This window comes from Heptranchias perlo, chromosome 12 (assembly GCF_035084215.1).
Source record: "Heptranchias perlo isolate sHepPer1 chromosome 12, sHepPer1.hap1, whole genome shotgun sequence".
NCBI lineage: Eukaryota > Metazoa > Chordata > Chondrichthyes > Hexanchiformes > Hexanchidae > Heptranchias > Heptranchias perlo.
This window is the reverse complement of record NC_090336.1, coordinates 45,359,750-45,379,048: the sequence shown is the minus strand read 5'-3', so window position 1 is coordinate 45,379,048 and position 19,299 is coordinate 45,359,750. Positions and strand designations below refer to the sequence as shown.

The 19,299-nt window shown below is 41.5% G+C and overlaps 1 protein-coding gene across 1 annotated transcript in view; it reads right to left on the bottom strand.

Moving 5' to 3' along the window:
• LOC137327999 (very-long-chain 3-oxoacyl-CoA reductase-A-like) overlaps positions 1-19,299 on the bottom strand; it is a 124,980-nt gene that overhangs the window by 91,379 nt on the left and 14,302 nt on the right. Inside the window, exons 2-3 of the mRNA XM_067994049.1 lie at positions 8,856-8,902; positions 8,474-8,549 (exon numbers count right to left, since the gene is read on the bottom strand). Coding sequence (XP_067850150.1) covers positions 8,474-8,549; positions 8,856-8,902 — 123 coding nt within the window. The remainder of the gene's footprint in view (positions 1-8,473; positions 8,550-8,855; positions 8,903-19,299) is intronic.

Sequence of the window (19,299 nt, the reverse complement as noted above, 5' to 3'; positions counted from 1 at the left end):
TGCAGAACTACAGCAAAGCTTCCAATGCTGTAGACCCTGCTCAACTTGCATTATGGAGCAATTTCTACAGCAGCAGAGAAACCACTCCACAGGCCCAGATGAGGCAGGAATGATTAATTGAGCTGCTCAGCCTGACACAGGAGAAGAATGTGACCAACACAGGTATGTGTTGCCAAAATGGTTCTGCCACAGGCATGAACCAATACCACTAGTTTGGTGGTGCACACACTACCTCCAATTGCACTAGTACTGCCTCTTTTACTTGGTTAACCAGACTGCCATTAATCATAGAATCTAACAGCACTGAAGGAGGCCATTCAGTCCACCGTGCCTGTGCCAGCTCTTTGATAGAGCTTTCCAATTAGTTGCACTCCCCTGTTCTTTACTCATAGCACTGCAATTTTTTTCACTTTTGAAATATACAATCCAATTTATTTTTGAAAGTGATTTCAATGGAAAGTAAAAATCGGTTAAAGTGTAAAATGAGTGGTCGATCCAATCAGTTTTCCGCCGGTTAGGCTAAAATTATCTCACCCCCCACCCCATTCTCTACGATTAGATGAAATTACTGTATTTCAAATTCAAGGTTAAGGTAATATAGTAGTTATGTTACTGGACTAGCAATCCAGATGCCTGGACTAATAATTCAAAAGAACATAAGTTCAAAATCCCATCATGGCAGTTTGATAATTTTAATTCAGTTTCAGGATAGATCTTGGGAATGGATTAAAAAAATAGCTGAAGGGCAGAAAACAACAGATACTTGTTAAGAGATGGGGCAAGTACAGTGTGGGAAATCCAGGGATCAGCATTGAGATCACTAATGTTTCTAGTTTACATCAATGACTTGGATTCAGAAATTAAATGCAAAATCAGTCAAGTTTGCAAAGCACACCAAGCTAGGATGGGCAATGAAATTGAAGGAAGCTGCTCAGAAATTACATGATGAGTTGGACAAAGTATGTGTGGGCAGAACAATGGCAGATTAAATTTATTGCAGACAATTCTGAAGTACTATACACATGAAGGAAAAATGGGCAACACATGTACTCCATGAATGGCATTGAAATCACTATGGATGAAGTTGAGACCTAAGTCTGAGTGGACTCTACAATTAACATGATTAGCCACGCAGAACAGCAATCAAAAAAAGCCAACAGAATGTTGAATTACATAGCTAAAGTGTTAAAATATAAGTCAGAGGAGATAGAAATTAAACTGTATGGTTAGGCCACACTGAGTATTGTGTCCAGTTCTGGTCACCAAGAAACAATGGAGACATTCAAGTGCAGAGAAGAGCCATGAGACTTATCCCTAATGTAAAAAGACTGAGTTATGAGGTAAGACTGGAGAAACTTGAGCTTTTCAGTCTGGAAAGCAGATGCCCAAGAGATGATCTATATAGAAATGTAAGATAGATAAAGGGGATGGAACATGTAAATTTGGAACATTACCTTAAATTAAACTGCAAGAGTAGGATGCGCAGACAGGTTCAAACCAGTAAAATGTAAACTAAGAAGCTATTAGGAAGTGATTCTTCAGAGTGATCAACACATGAAATGGGCTTCCAGATATGGCAGTGGAGGCAAAAAGCTTTAAATAATTTAATTAGAGAGAATATAGAAATTTTTCTGGATATCACAGTAGGTTCAGCACAGGAGACCATTCTGCCCATCATGCCTGTGCTGGCTCTTTGAAAGTGCTGTCTAATTAGTCCCATTCCCTAGCTCTTCCCCCATAGTTCAGTAAGTTCTTTCCCCCTTCAAGTATTTATCCAATTCCCTTTTGAACGTTACTACTGAATCTGCTTCCACCACCCTTTCAGGCAGTGCATTCCACATTATTACAACTCGCTGCGTAAAATAAGTGTTTCCTCACGTCGTATATAGCTCTTTCGCCAATCACCTTAAATCGGTGACCTCTGGTTACCAAAAATGGACTAAATGGCCTTCCTCCTCCATAATTATCTTGCCATTACAAGTGCCACCCATAGTATCTGAGCCATGCAGACCAGGAGGGTATGAGGTTCCATCTATGCCGAATTAACTGATTGCAAGTGGGCAATACAGGTGCTAGAATTGGTTGTAGAATCCGTGTTAGGGAAGGAAAATATCACAAAGGCCTCCTACTCCTGACTGCTATACAGCAAACATTACTGGAAACGTGCAGGTGTGAACACCAGGTGCATATGGAATGGCTTGTCAGAACTCATCATCCAGGCTCATGCGAAGAACTTGTAGGTGACCACTGCCTGTGAAACTGTACCAAGTTATTGAGCTAATACCTTCAAGAAAGATAGATGAGGATAAAATTGGAGAGAAAAATAATTGCAATGTATTATACTTTTGTTTTAAAACACTAACCTATCTGGAAGTATTCTGAACAGAGATAATAGCTGCATTTTAAATGTCTACAATTTCATGTAGAGAGCATTCGGTCTTCCTTAATTGACATTTAATGACAATTCTGGACCATTTTTAAGGAGTGGGGAATAAAAGCACTATTTGAAAATTGAAGGCTAGATAATTTGGGAACCATTCGGACAAGTTGAGGGCAGGAGTATGCAGAAGTCAGCATTACATTCATAAATGGATTATCAGTACAGAGTCAGTTATTGAACCCAATGATTTAGCAATCTAGTATCCTTAATGAGGCAATCAGAAATTGCTCCCCAAATAATTTCCATTGGTAGCACTCTTGCCAAATCAGAAGTCTCTGGGTTGAAGTGTGGCTCCAGGCCTGGAAAACAATCTTGGCTGACACTAGTGTAGTATTGAGGGAGTGCTGCACTGTCAGAGGTATGGTCTTTCAGATGACTGGAAGATTGCAAATCTTACACCCCTGTTCAAAAAAGGGGAGGGGGGTAAATCTGGCAATTACAGGCCAGTCAGCCTAACGTCAGTGGCGGTTATAGACAAAATTAATTGGCATTTGGAAAAGTATGGGTTAATAAAAGAAAGCAAGCACAGATTTGTTAAAGGAAAAAAGTGTTTGATTAATTTGATTGCGTTCTTGAAGTAACAGAGGGTTGATGAGGTGTATATGGACTTTCAAAAAGGTATTTGATAAAGTACTATATTATAGACATGTTAGCAAAATTAAAGCTCATGGGATTAAAGGGACAGTGGCAGTGTGGATGCAAAATTGGTTAGGGGACAGAAAGCAGAGAGCAGTGGTGAACAGTTGTTTTTCAGGCTGGAGGGAAGTTTACAATATGTTCTCCAGGGGTCAGTATTAAGACCACTGCTTTTTTGATATATATTAAGTGACCTTGACTTGGGTATAATGGGTATATACATAATTTCAAAGTTTGCAGATGACAGGAACTTGGAAATGTAGTAAACAACGTGGAGGATAGTAACAGACTTCAGGAGGACATAGGCAGACTGGTGAAATGGACAGACACACGGCAGATGAAATTTAATGGGGGTGTGAAATAATCTATTTTGGTAGGATGAGGAGAGCCAATATAAACTAAACGGTACAATTTTAAAGGGAGTGCAGGAACTGGGAGACCTGAGGGTGTATGTACACAAATCTTTGAAGGTGGCAGGACAAGTTGAGAAGGCTGTTAAAGCATATGCAATCCTGGGCTTTATTAGTAGAGGCAGAGAGTACAAAAGCAAGACAGATATGCTAAACCTTTATAAAACATTGTTTTGGCCTCAGCTAGAGTATTGTGTTCAATTGTGGGCACTACACTTTAGGAAGCATATCAAGGCCTTAGAGAGGGTGCAGAACAGATTTACTAAAATGATTCTGGGGATGAGGGACTTTAGTTACATGGATAGACTGGAGAAACTGGGGTTGTTCTCCTTGGAACAGAGAAGGTTGAGAGGAGATTTGATAGAGTGTTCAGAATCATGAAGGGTCTAGACAGAGTAGATAGAGAGAAACTGTTCCTGTTGGCGGAAGAGTCAAGAACCAGAGGACTTAGATTTAAGGTGATTGGCAAAAGAACCAAAGGGGACATGAGGAGAAACTTTTTATATATATAAGTTAGGATCTGGAATGCACTGCCAGAGGGGGTGGTGGAGGCAGATTCATTCATGGCTTTCAAAAGGGAATTGCATAACAACTTGAAGGGAAAAATTAACAGGGCCATGGGGATATGTGCCAGTGTTAATGTTCCACATGAGTTTCCTCCCACCCCTCTTCATCTAACCCTATCAGCATATCCTACTATCCCTTTCTCACTCATGTGCTCATCTAGCTTCCCCTAAAATGCATCTATAGTATTCGTCTTAACTACTCCTTGTGGTAGCGTGTTCCACATACTTACAACTCATCGGGTAAGAGGTTTCTCCTGAATTCCGTATTGGATGTGTTAGTCTCTTATATTTATAACCTCTGGTTTTGGACTCCAACAAGTGGAAACATTTTCTCTACATCTACTCTATCGAACCCCCTCAGCCTTTGTGTTTCCAAAGATAGCCCCAGCTTGTTCAGCCTTTCCTGTTCAGTATACCCTCAGTTCTGGTATCATCCTTGTGAATCTTTTTTGCACCTTCTCCAATACCTCTACATCCTTTCTATAATATGGAGACTAGAACTGTGCACAGTAGTCCAAGTGTGGTCTAACCAAGGCTCCATACAAGTTTAACAACTTCTGCTTTTCAATTCTATCCCTCTAGAAACAAACCAGTGCTTGGTTTGCTTTTTTTTTAAAAAAAAGGTCTTTAAAAGTAGCAACACAGGTTAATTTGATTTGTGTATCTATACCCCTAGATCCCTTTGCTCCTCTACCCCATTTGGACTATTATCCAATCAGTACGTGGCTTCATTCTCCCTACCAAAATGCTCCAACTCACACTTACCGATATTGTTCAGTGTGAGAAGATTACAGAGGTACTTGGATTTCAACTCCTAGCATTCCAATCAGTACCCATGACAAACTGTACTTTCTAGCAAAACAGGCCAAATATATAAATGCTCAAGTCCCCAAAATAGCTTTTAAAAAGTTACATCTTAAAAATATAGGAAACTTAGTTCAAAAGTAATGACATAATTGCAACAGATTAATGGGTCAAACAGAAATAACCAACAGCTAGAAAAGCTTAACGTCTCACTACAATCAAAATTCACTTGACAATTTCTGTAAAACCTTCCCTTGCACACGGAAAGTGTAAAAAAAAGTGGAGCACGCTTACTATTGGAGCGACAAGAGTGATTTTTCACCATTACTTTGGATCCAATCAGCTCAATAAATTAATTAAAGATGGCTAAGGCAAACAAAAAGGCAATTCAGACCACAAGCTGCTCCAAGTCATCCTTGATGTTCCTCTGCCCACTACACAAGCAGCTGGACTCAATGGACTTGTCATATTTCATACATATTCTTTTGCAGATAAAAACTTTTCCTTCATAATTTCCTCAAAATATTTAGATTCAGTACTCTTGTGCTGTGATCGAGAAAAAGCTTTAAAGGGTTTAAAAAGAATCCAAACATACATTCCAATATATGGTCACCAGTTTGATTAACAGTTACTGAAGGCTTACAAAATCTGCAACACAGAATTTGCAAGTGTAAAGGTTTGGGAAACAAAAAGAACATGGTACACAAGAAAAAAAGTAATACAAAAGTCACTTTAATCTTGACATATATCGCACTATTTTGCAGATATTATTTTGGTTTGTAACATGACAAATTATACTGTAGACCTTGAACAGCACACACAATGTGCAGGACACTGGGAATAGTTAGAATGGCTTAACTTTTCAATGGAGCGAAAACAACTCATTAACACAAGCATAAGCACTCTTAGTTCAAATACTTGAGCAGACTTAAAGCTAGAATGAGTCAGATCACGACAGTGTTTAAATACACCATTCACAAGGGTATTACTTCAATCCAAGCCAAACAGGATTATGCATTTTTAGTGTCAACCAACTCTCAATGAAATACTCGTTCAGCTTATATATACACAAACCATATCGCTTCCTTTCAGTTTGGCATATAGATTACATTTCAGTGTGTAAAAATTCTTGGTAACAATTCTTTCCCCGTCCTTCTTTGTATTTCACTTTGTGCAAAAAAAAATTACCTTCAGTGCTGGGCAAGATACATCGAGTACTAAGAGGTATAGGACAGTCACATGTAAATAAAACACCTCTTCTATTCCAAACATGCTATAATGCTGCTCTGCACCAGTGTAAATTTTTCCAATTTCCCACAATCATTATAGCTTAAATGCCACTACCTATAATTTGGCACAGTGGCAAATTTGTGCTGTTGATCCAAGTCTAATAAGATGTGGGCTGAAAATAGCCAGACAGAAGACTTCCATTCAAACAAAATCAAATTCAATTCAAATTGTCTCAAAGTTTAAAAAAAATCTCAGGATCTGGGTGTTGCTAGCAAGGCTGGCATTTAGTGCCCAATCCCTACTTGCCCTAGATGGTTGTGGTGGGCCACCTTCTTGAACCACTGCAGTTCATGTGTTGAAGGTACTCCCACAGTACAGTTAGATAGGGAGTTCCAGGGTATTGACCCAGTGACAATGAAGAAACAATAAGTCCAAGTCTCGCACCTTCTGATTTGGGAGGGGAACTTGGAGATATTGTGTTTCCATGCACCTGCTGCCCATATCCTGCTCAGTGCTGGAGGTTGTGGGTTTGGGAGATGTTGCCAAAGAAGCTTTGATAAGTTGCTGCAGTGAATCCTGTAGATAGTACAGACTGCAGCCACAGTACACCAATGGTGGAGGGAGTGGATGGGCTGATCAAGCAGACTGCTTTGCCCTGGATAGTGTTAGGAATCTAGTGTTGTTGGAGCTGCACCCATCCAGGCAAGTGGAGAGTATTCCATCACACTCCTGACTTTTGCCTTGCAGGTGATATAGGCTTAGGTGAGCCAATCACCACAGAATACTCAGCCTCTGATCTGCTTTAGTAGCCACAGTATTTGTGGCTGGTCAATGGTGACCCATCGGATCTTGATGGTGGGAGACTATGATGGTAATGCCATTGAATGTCAAGGGGAGGTGGTTAGACTCTCTTGTTGGAGAGGATCATTCACACCACACAAGTGTCAGGCAATGTAAATTGTCACTTATCAGTCCAATACTGGATGTTATCCAGATCTTGCTGCAAGTTGACATGGACTGCCTCATTTTCTGAGGGATTGCGAATGGAACTGAACACTCTGCAATCTTCAATGAACAGCCACACTTCTGACCTTATGATGGAGAGAAGGTCATTGATAAAAGCAGTTGAAAACAGTTGGGTCTTGGACTCTGAGGAACTCCTGCAGTAATGTCCTGGGACTGAAATGATTGGCCTCCAACAACCACAACCATCTTCTTTTGTGCTAGGTATGATTCCAGCCACTGGAGAGCTTTGCCCCCAATCCCCATTGACTTCAGTTTTACTAGTGCTCCTTGATTCCAGAGTCAAATTCTGCCTTGACATCAAAGGCAGTAATTCTCACCTCACCTCTGAAAATCAGCTTGTGTACATGTTTGGACCACACTGGAGCAGAGTGGTTCTGGCAGAACCCAAACTGAGCATCAGTGAGCAGGTTATTGAGTAGGTGCCCCACACACTAACCTCTTCCTCAAAAGTAGCTGTTCCTTTTTAAATGCTGACATTTTATAATTCGTTACCAACTCAGCTGGAGAAAAATTCAGCAGTTACTTGTCTGTCACTGCCCCATGCCTTGCATGGTATGTGGAGTGGGTCTGAAATTTCCACCCCCCCCCCCCCCCCCCCAGGGCTAAGGGGTGGGGGTTGTTGGTGAAGAATAGAACACAGATAACATGCTCAGCCCACCTGAATGCAAAATATCACCTATGGTGGAGCACCAGGAGTTAAATTCCACTAATAAAATGAATATAGATCTTTACTTGACAGACTTAGTTGTGAACCACAAGATTAGTGATTCTTCAATGCTAACTTAAGGCATAGGCATAGCACTTTAGCCAAGATTTTTTAAATATAACTATTCGATGAAACCCATTAATAAGCATTATTTTATCAATATATTAACCTCTATGGCAGGGGTAATTTCTAACTTTTGGCCAAGGGCCACAATTCCAAAGCAACTTTCAGAGGCTGCTCTCAAACCTTATTTTTAAGCAATGCAGTCAGTGCTTCCCTCCATTCCCTTTCCCCAAACACAGCCACAAGTTCTCCCCTTCCTTCCTCCCCAAATACAGATACGTTTTATATAATGGAAACAGCCAGGCATTTTTCTTGATTGGTAGGAATGTGATAATTTGAGTTTGATTCATCTGATAAAGAGGCCCGATAACTTATTCCACAATACCCCTGCTGAAAGTGCATTTGTGATGTTAGGTGGCAATAGAAATGGGCTTGACTGTGACACCAGCCAACTGACTCAGTCCAGGCTCAGAAAAAATGGCCATTTGGCCAAGGTATCAGAGTTGCTGGCGCCTATTGAACATTACCGCAAGAAAGGAAGAAAATCACAGCAGAAAGAAAGCCTTTTTGAAAACAAAAAGTATTGACTTACTTATTTCCTTAGCGACTTGATCCAGTTTTTCTTGGGATCTGCTGATAAGGACAATGCTCATGCCATGCTTGGCGAGCTAGTGTGCAGAAAGAAAAATCAAGAGTCAAGGAAGAAAAAAGTAAATTAGGAGGTACCACTTTTAAACAATTTATTTTTAAAACTTCAAATATATCATCTTGCTTCAGTCTGTTACTTTATATGAATATTTCTGTTCAAACAAAGTGTTAAGTGTTGGGGGTTTGTTACACACTTGACTAAGTGTTTTGGACAGAGCTATAACTTTTAGCCAGCAAGTTGTATGCTGATTAAGGGGAAAACTTTGTTCATCCAAAAGTGATAAAGGAAAGATATTCAACTGAAAGTGACTCGTTTTCTAGCATACCTCCTTTGCATAAGCCTTTCCAATTCCATCAGTTGCTCCTGTAACAACTGAAACAAAAAACAAGAGTTAATATTTTAATAAGTTTTTTTTTAAATCCAGATTTTTAATGAATGACTGGATGAACTACAGATGTGCATATACAATTGGTTTTGGGTCACAACTGTTTTGGGTTCACATACAAATCTAAACCCATTTTAACAAGAAATTATTTTAATATTAATATTGTCAATCGTGGCTCATTGGTAGCAGTCTTGCTTCAGTCAGAAGGTTGGGGGTTCAAGTCCCACTCCAGAGACTTGAGCACAAAATCTAAGCTGACACTCCAGTGCAGTACTGAGGGAGTGCTGCACTGTCGGAGGTGCTATCTTTCGGATGAGACATTAAATCAAGGCCCCGTCTGCCTTCTCAGGTGGATCCCATGGCACTAGGTGTCCTGGCCAATATTTATCCCTCAACCAACATCACTAAAAACAGATCATCTTGTCATTGCTGTGCACAAATTCCTGCCACATTTCCAACAGCAACTACACTTCAAAAGTACTTCAATGGCTGTGAAGCACTTTGGGGCGGGGGGGGGGGGGGGGGGGGCCTGAAAGGCACTTTTATAAATGCAAGTCTTTCTTTACAAAATGTTGTTCTGCTCCTTCAGTTCATATAAAATGACCAAATTTAGTTCCCTACACAACTGCGACTGTTATTCTAGAGCAATGTATGCACAATGTCTTATATTCCAAAAAGAATGCTCCTGGATTGACATTAGTAAATCACAAGGACAGTAAATGTACTGCATAGTTTATTGAATGACAGTACAACAAAGCTCTTAAAGGCATGGGAATAAAAACCTCAAAATATTGTTATTTCATTACTTATATACTTGAAAAGGAGAAATTTGCAGGGCTATGGGAAAAGAGCTGGGGAGTGGGACTAATTGGATAGCTCCTTCAAAGAGCTGGCACAGGCACAATGGGCCGAATGGCCTCCTTTTGTACTGTCCAATTCTATTCTACACTGTTTTAATCCAGGTAATGTGCAATGCTACAAAATGTTAATGTTTTATATGTTAACTTAAAATAACAAGTTAAAAGAATTCAAATGTAGGTTCCCTGATGGTTCACAGAGTTCATCTAATGAGTAGCTAAGCCATACAGAACAGATCCAATTCATGGTCTGTGCCAAGTTAGCTGATCCTACAGCAGCCGCCACTGGGTTAGGGAGTGAAAAATCAGCTAGGCTTCCTGGTCCTGATCACTATTCAACAACCCTGGTGGAAGTGGAAGTGCACGTGAGAGGATCAGTCAGTTACACCTCTTAGTCGAATAGCCTATCGCTCGTCAAGATTCAAACATGAATCAGTCATTTTGTAGAAAAAAAGGATGCCCAAACAACACTTTCAGAAGGGGAGAAAATAAACTTAGGAGGTAGGTCAAACTTAGTATTACAGCTGGCAAATTGTTTATCGCAGTTCTATGCCACTAAGTATATTTAATTCACTTGGTAAAACATTACTAAGCAATAATGCCACATAAGAAATAGGAGCAGGAGTAGGCCATACAGCCTCTCGACCCTGCTCCGCCATTAAAGATCATGGCCGATCTTCGACATCAACTCCATTTTCCCACCCTATCCTCATATCCCTTGATTCCCTTAGTGTCCAAAAATTCGATTGATCCCAGCCTTGAATACACTCAACGACTCAGCATCCAGAGTCCCCGGGGGTTCAAGAATTCCAAAGATTCACAACCAGAGTGAAGAAATTTTTCATCTGTCCTTAAGGGCGGACCCCTTATCTTGAGACTATGACCTAGTTCTAGACTCTCCAGCCGGGGAAACAGCCTCTCAGCATATAAGTGCTGTATTCCTTATAGTTGCCGGGGTTGGGGGGGGGGGGGGGTTAAAGAGAGAAAAACTTGCTGGTTGAGACCACATCTTTTAGCCACAATCAACTTTGATTTGCTATCTCCACTTATTTTGTGGCAGGAAAGCAAAGTCAGGGGACAAGTTTGGCCCTTCTAACTTTTGGAAACTTCCAAAAAGGGTGGATCTTGAAGTCAGGTTTTCCTTACAGCATTTATAGTGGCTAAAGGGGAACCAAAGTGTTGCACTTATCACTATAAATGGGTTGTTACAAATTAATAACACTCTCCCAGAGACACAGGCAGGGGAAACCCACTGCACAGGGGGTAAAAGGAAAATCTGTCAGCAGCAGGCCCCACCTTTCAGCTTGTGAAAAGAACCAGACCATAAAAGGAACAGTTGTGCAAGCTGGCAAGAACATACAATAAATCTGTTGCAATACAACTTTTATACTGTTTGCTATTATAGCAAGAGCATGTGTAGCCAATAATTGATGGGGAAAATTGTTCCATTTACCAGTACTGACACCCCTCAACTTGGTGAGTGGGGTAAAATAAAAATGGATCAGATTTAATAATCACGTCAGAAGTCATCAGAACCTGTATTGTGGTCCAGCCTTGGATATCCAAAGGCAATACGGAGGAAATCATTTGTGGACCATTGCAAATTGTTAAGCATCTTATTGAGGAAGCAAAAGACTATCAGTGTGCAAAAAAAGTATTTACGATACAATGGGTATGGTAGTGTAATGGTTATGGTACTGGGCTAGTCCAAAAGTTGCAAGTTCAAATCCCATCATGACAAGTTGTGAAAATAAATTCAATAGATCTGGTAATTTGTGGATTGGTTCCTGAGAGAAAAAAGTGAAAGCTGCCAGATTGTTGTAAAAATCTAAATGGCTCACTCTTATCCTTGGTGAAAAAGAACCTGCCATCTCTACCCAGTCTCATCTACAGGTGACTCCAGTCCCAAACTACATTGTTGACTCAATGCTTTCTGAAGTGATCTAACTAGTCCCTAGATTGTAAAAACACTGCAATGAAGATTCACCACCACCACCTCAGGGCAACATGGAATGGGCAATAAATGTGTCCATACCAGCGTCACCCACATCCAGAAAAATTAAAATATTTTAATGTATAAGTTAATTACAACACGGAGGAACTTGAAATAAAGATTCAGTAGCACATTGGCATCACGATGGAACAGAAAAAAATGTTGCAGTGCCTGGACTTCAAGAATCCAGCATCATGCCCCAGCTGGAAAATGAAAAGGGCTCTTTATAAAAATAACTGCAGTCTGTATTCCACAACAAACTGGAAAAAAACTGCCAAATTACGTATTTAAACTAAAAAGTATCTAACTACTTGTAGGATTAACAACAAATTGTTAAAATTTGCTGTCCGCGGGAGATATTCTGCTCGTATGAATGGAAAATTTGCTTCTGCAAGACGCTATTTTTAGCTTCGATTCAATCACTCCAGTTTAAATGCAAAAATCAAAAAAGCATCGTGTATACCAGTGATATTTTTAGCTCGTGTGTTTTTATTTTTGACATCGCCCGAATTGTGACTGCAAAGCCCACGCCTGAGAGTTTAGCTATTCTGGGCAGGTCCTGGTGACCTTTATCTGAATGCCTGAATGCAGGAACACTCCATTGATTAACGACTAATACCACTGCAATCGTGACAGCTGCACCTCATCCCAGTGCAAAGGTCTGACTGACGAGCGCTGCAGCATGACTCTCGGGGATCTATTACATGGAAAAGAAATTGCTATTTCAATCCCTTTGCTTCTATAAATAGAGGATCTCGATTGATTCCTTCGAACGAGGCACAAGCCTTTCTTGTGCTGTATTTAGAAACCACTGAAATCCCTGGCGTGTATACTAACGCAGCCAGGCACGTGTTGGCGCATATTTAATAAAGCAACAAAAAGCAGCCTGGATACTCGAGCGGCAAGTTAATAAGTCACAAGAATCAATCCACCTTAAACCCGCAAAAAAAATAAAAACAAGCATTGCTGCCCCAAAAGGTATGCTTTAAAAAATAATTTCACACTGCCCTCTCCCCATCCACTCTCTTTTCCCCCTCACGTATGGCGAACAAACGCACAGGGACAAGTCATCCGTGATAGACGACAATAAATGGATGCGTAAGCAGTTGCGCAAAGAAACATGAATGGACGCACTGACGCTCAATAACTGCAAATCAAGGCTCTCATTTCACGAAATAAAACGATTAGCACCTCAAACCCTTTGACTTCAATAAAGGAGAGGGAGGGGGGGAAAAAACTTGCCCCCGTCACGTTTATAGGAATTGATAGGTTGCCATCTAGATGCGGATGAATATTTTACAAGCTAAAAATGGCACTCAGGTGTCTAAAAATAGCTTCCACTGCAGACCCGTCAGATGGGGTTGAGAGCTGTACTGGAATACTTTAGTATGTCTCCACTGCAATTCATAGATTTTTATGCCAGCTTTTCATTCATATATAAATAAATACAAAACACGAGTAGAATTTTGTGCTAAGACTAGGCAAAAGCCTTCACATTAAAAATACTCAAGCAGATCTCAAAATTATAAGCTTGGCTGTAAAATATGATGGTCAACCTCAAAGTTATAAATACTGAGCCCCAAGATTGCTCAAATCTAAAACGTCCACAACTTTGAGACATTGCAATTTTCTTAAACAAAATCTGAGCAATATTTTATGGTAATGTTCTCCATTTCTTTCTCTGGTTTCCTCCACTTTCCCCTCTTTAGCTCTCTGCCTTCTCTCCAGGGATGTTACTGATCGAACTTGGGGCTCTTCCCGCTTTTTCATTAAAGAGTAGCAAAATGTCACTAGGATGCGAATATCAAAACGACAACCTACAATTTTGACAGACCCTGTGTTATAGATACACGTATAATTAAAATTGGGGTTTCTTCCGACAAGACTATTTTTAAAAGATGGCTTTAATGCTGCCAACTTTGGATGGAGTCAGGTGCTGCCTTGGAAAAGTCCATTGGCTGCTGCTGACAGTGGGTGAGTCAAAGTCTCAGTAAGCCTTTGTTCTCAAATTAATCATACTGGATAACTCCGACTCAGGGTGGCAGTTGTAGGAACTTACTGAAAATGAACGATTTCAGATCATTCTTGTTTTTGAAAACTGAAAAATAGTGGCTAAGGTTTGGGTACTGCACATGCAGTAACTTGCTGTTTCATTTACTCATTTCAATAAATTGAGCCAGGTAGTTTTTAAACTTGTGCATATTGGTGTGATTATATTATTTTCTGGCTTCAAAAAGGTAACAGTAGAATATGGTGGGCATCCCTTGTATTTTCCAGTAAGAAGTTTACCACAGTTTGGGGTTACCTGTTAAACCTGAGCTCAATAATCCAAATAGGGCTGTGAATAAAGATATCAGCTCATAAATCTGCTTATGGAAACTCTAGTCTAGCCACGAATACAAACAAGAGTTGTTAAGTCCAAACTAACAATGGCCAAAACCAGTGGTTGGAGTCATACCTAGCACAAAAGGTAGATGGTAGTGGTTGTTGGAGGCCAATCATCTCAGCCCCAGGACATTGCTGCAGGAGTTCCCCAGGGCAGTGTCCTAGGCCCAATCATCTTCAGCTGTTTCATCAATGACCTTCCCTCCATCATAAGGTCAGAAATGGGGATGTTCGCTGATGATTGCAGTGTTCAGTTCGATTCAGAACCCCTCAGATAATGAAGCAGTCCATGCCTACATGCAGCAAGACCGAGACAACATCCAGGCTTGGGCTCATAAGTGGCAAGTAACATTCGCGCCAGACAATGGCCATCTCCGAGAGTCTAACCACCACCCCTTGACATTCAACAGCATTACCACTGCCGAATCCCCCATCAACATGGGGGTTACCATTGACCAGAAACTTAACTGGACCAGCCACATAAATACTGTGGCTACAAGAGCAGGTCAGAGGCTGGGTATTCTGCGGCAAGTGATTCACCTCCTGACTCCCCAAAGCCTTTCCACCATCTACAAGGCACAAATCTGGAGTGTGATGGAATACTCTCCACTTGCTTGGATGAGTGCAGCTCCAACACAAGAAGCTTGACACCATCCAGGACAAAGCAGCCCGCTTGATTGGCACCCCATCCATCACCCTATACATTCACTCCCTCCACCACCGGCGCACTGTAGCTGCAGTGTGTACCACCCACAGGATGCACTGCAGCAACACGCCAAGGCTTCTTCGACGGCACCTCCCAAACCCACGACCTCTACCACCTAGAAGGACAAGGGCAGCAGGCACATGGGACCACCACCAGCTGCACATTCCCCTCCAAGTCACAAACCATCCCAACTTGGAAATATATCACCGTTCCTCAATAGTCTCTGGCTCAAAATCCTGGAACTCCCTACCTAACAGTACTGTGGGAGAACCTTCACCACATGGACTGCAGTGGTTCAAGAAGGCAGCTCACCACAACCTTCTCAAAGGCAATTAGGGATGGGCAATAAATGCTGGTCTTGCCAGCGACACCCACATCCCATGAACAAATATAAACACATTTTTAAAAATTGGTAGTTATGCTGCCAATTGCATCCTTTTGCTGGACAGCAAAAGGGAACAATACTAAATCCAAGAATCCCAGGGCAATGGCGGAGGTGGAGGGTGGGGTTATTCATTCATGGGATGTGGGTGTCACTGGTGAGGCCAGCATTTATTGCCCATCCCTAACTGATGGTGGTGGAGAGCCACCTTCTTGAACCGCTGCAGTCCGTGTGGTGAAGGTTCTTCCACAGTGCTGTTAGGTAGGGAGTGCCAGGATTTTGACCCAGCAACCATGAAGGAACGGCGATATATTTCCAAGTCAGGATGGTGTGACTAGGAGAACGCACACGTGGTGTTCTCATGCGGCTGCTGCCCTTGTCCTTCTAGGTGGTAGAGGTCGAGGGTTTGGGAGGTGCTGTCGAAGAAGCCTTGGCGAGTTGCTGCAGTGCATCTTATAGATGTTACACACTGCAGTCACGGTGGTGGAGGAAGTGAATGTTTAAGGTGGCGGATGGGTGCCAATCAAGCGGGCTGCTTTATCTTGGATGGTGTCGAGCTTCTTGAGTGTTGTTGGAGCTGCACTCATCCAGGCAAGTGGAGAGTATTCCATCACACTCCTGACTTGTGCCTTGTAGATGGTAGAAAGGTTTTGGGGAGTCACTCACTACAGAATACCCAGCCTCTGACCTGCTCTTGTAGCCACAGTATTTATGTGGCTGGTCCAGTTAAGTTACTGGTCAATGGTGACCCCCAGGACGTTGATGGCGGAGGATTCAGCAATGGCAATGCCGTTGAATGTCAGAGGAGGTGGCTGGACACTCTCGTTGGAGATGTGCATTGCCTGGTACGAATGTTACTTGCCATTTATCAGCCCAAGCCTGAACGTTATCCAGGTCTTGCTGCATGCGGGCACAGACTGCTTCATTATCTGAGGGGTTGCGAATGGAACTGAACACACTTTAATCATAAGCAAATATCCCCACTTCTGACCGGGGGGGGGGGGTGGGGGCGGGTAGAGGCTGCTCACAAGAATGTCTACTTCCGACAAGTAGCAGAGGGCCGCCAGTGCCAGTAGAATCATTCTCCAGCAAAAACAGAACCCTTTTACAACTCGAGGAAAGAAAACCACGATGAAAGATTTTCTTCTTCCTGTGTTACCATCAAGCTTCTACTCTATCAAGAATACTGTATAAATATTTTGGGTTCTACGTTATTTTTTCCGCTCCCCTGCACGAGGGACAAGATATTAAAAAGAGAAAGAATGCAGATTCTCCACATTCACATGACAAGGGAGGGATCCTGAGTACATGACGCCTGAGGACCAAACACTACAACTACAATTTACAATTATATAGCACCTTTAATGTTGTAAAACATCAAGGTACACCGAGCCACAAAGACATCAGGACAGGAGACCAAATGTTTGGTCAAAAAGGTAGGTTTTAAAAGGAGGATCTTAGAGGAGAGACAAGCAGACAGGTTTAGGGAAGAAATGACAGAACTTGGCAGCTTAAAGTGCGGCTGCTAATGGTGGGGTGATGTGTATCCCCGATTTCCAAGAGGAGCACAGAGAGCTGGGTCTGTTGTAGAGCTGGAGGAGGTTACAGAAAAAGGGAGTGTCGAGGCCTTGGAGGGATTTGAACACAAGGATGAGAATTTTAAATTGGAGGCGTTGCTGGAGCAGGAGGCAATATAGGTCAGCAAGCACAGGGGCCATCAGTAAATAGGACTTGGTGCGAGTGAGGATACAGGCAGTAGAATTTTGCATGAACTGAAGTTTATGTCCGGTGGCAGGTGAGAGGCCAGCCGAGAGTGCATTTGAATAGTCGAGTCTGGAGCTAACCAAGGCATGAATGTGGCTTCAGCAGCCGACGGGCTGATGGGCGATATCACGCTGGTGGAAGTAAACGGTCGTGATGGAGAGGATATGGGGTCGGAAGCTCAGCTCTGTCAAATAGGACACTGAAGCTGCAAACAGTCTGGTACTCAACACTCTCCTGTGTATGTCCATTAAGGAATGGCTGGCTGATTCCCCCTCCCTATAAAAAAGCAGTGTGCGCCAGATCAATTCATTGCTCACACCAGAATTGAAGCCTCAGTACTTAACGCTCTACAAATTATTTCAGATATCTGACGTTGCTACAGGATAAATATGCAAGATCAAAACAAGTGTTCTTTTCATGAGGCATTAATAGTCATGTTTCCGACATTACAAGTGTGTCTACATTTCAAAAAGTACTTCATTAACTGTGAAGTGCTTCAGCACTTCGAGATTTTGAAAAGGTGCTATATAAATGCAATTTCTCTCTTTAAAATTGACATAACAAAAATACTTAAAGAGTGTGAAGCTGTCAACTGATTAAATCCAATGAGTGTTGATGCAACCATTTTAAGACTGTTTAAATAAACTGGTAAAGTCCATTCTTACTGCTTCCACATCACAGCACTAAATTGCCATCCTTGCCTTGGGTTTTCACACTATAGCTGCAAGGCCAGAACTTTGACCTTTAGAGGAATGGTCACAGAAGATCCAATATAGAAAGCATTGGCAGTCATGCCTTTAGCTGCCTGGGTCCTTGCTTTGGAATTCCTTCATAAACATCTGCACCTCAACGTCTTCCTCTTCTCCTTACAACCCTCCTCTTTAACCAAGTTCTTGGTCACCTCTCCCAATATCATCTTCAGCTCAATGTCCATTTTTTCTGATTATGCCTCTGTACAGGGCCTTGGGATGTTTTTCTATGTAAAAGGGGCGCTAGAAATGCAAGTTGTTGGGGCAGCATGGCGTGTTCTTTATGTTGTGACAAATTGTGCAGATTGAATTAACTGAGTCCAATTAAAATAGCTGTTATTTATGCTTCCCTTTACTGTGAAGCAAAATGGTTTAATGACCTGTATCTAGCCTTGCTCACCAAGAGTTCACTTGGTCTGCTTTCAGGGAGATTAAAGCACACCCCTGAAACACATTAACATTCTGTCCAGTCCACAAAGAAATGCGATTGTTACTCCCGATTTACACTATTGCACAAGTAGAAATAACGCTGTGCAAAACAAATCTTGTAAAAGTAGGATGCTCAGACCACTTACATGAGTAACTGATGCCTCTGAACCAGAAGAGATATCTGTTGCAGACCCAAATTTGTAACTAAAGCTTCTCAGCTTTCTAAACAGTTCAGTAAATAGTGATTAGAACCTAATCCAAACCCAGAACAACCTCAATCTGAGGTTCAGGTAGAATTTGTTGGCACTGTACTTTGGAAAAATGCAAAATTTTCAGCCAGGTTTTAATTATGATGAACGACATTGGGACTCAATTACCAAGCAATAGAAGCCAAGAACTGTAGTGACACGGAGACAAATAGAACCAATATTCCATCAAATATCAACTTTCCAATTGTCATTGCAAGTTATTATATGATTTAACATGTGCAGCCCAGTAGTGAAGCTGAGATTTGCCAGATCATATCCAGATAAAAGGCAAATTGAGATTAAAATTTCTTTTATCATATAAGGTAGCTCAAAACAGGCCAAGATGCCAGACTAGGTCCACTTGGATTCAAACATGAGGAATGTGTCAAGTTCTTCCATGAAGTCTTAGCCCCAATATACTTCCAAATCACTTTCCTCCCAACCTGCTCTCTAGCCCAAAGATCAGATTGCATCCATTTTGCATAATCCAAACAGTTCTACACACCTTAGAAAGGAGTTCCATTATATCCAATCTGAGTAGACTGGAGCTGTACCTATTTAGCAATAGCTTAGTAAGAAACAAACAGTCAGGATCAATCTAGAAGATCCAACTTGACAAACCTAGACTTCTTTGAGGACATTACAAATAAAATAGCTAGTGGACCTCCATAAGATAGTGTATTTGGATGTTCCATTCCACATGAAAGCCTTCTAATAAAGCTAAGATGGGAACCCAGGGTAGAAAATAGAACCAGATAAGAAGTTAGATTTAAAGAGAATAGCATTACTCTAGAAATTGCATCAGAAAGATGTTTAGTGGAGTACTGGGTCAATGCTTGGATCTTAATTCTTATCTAGATAAATGATAATA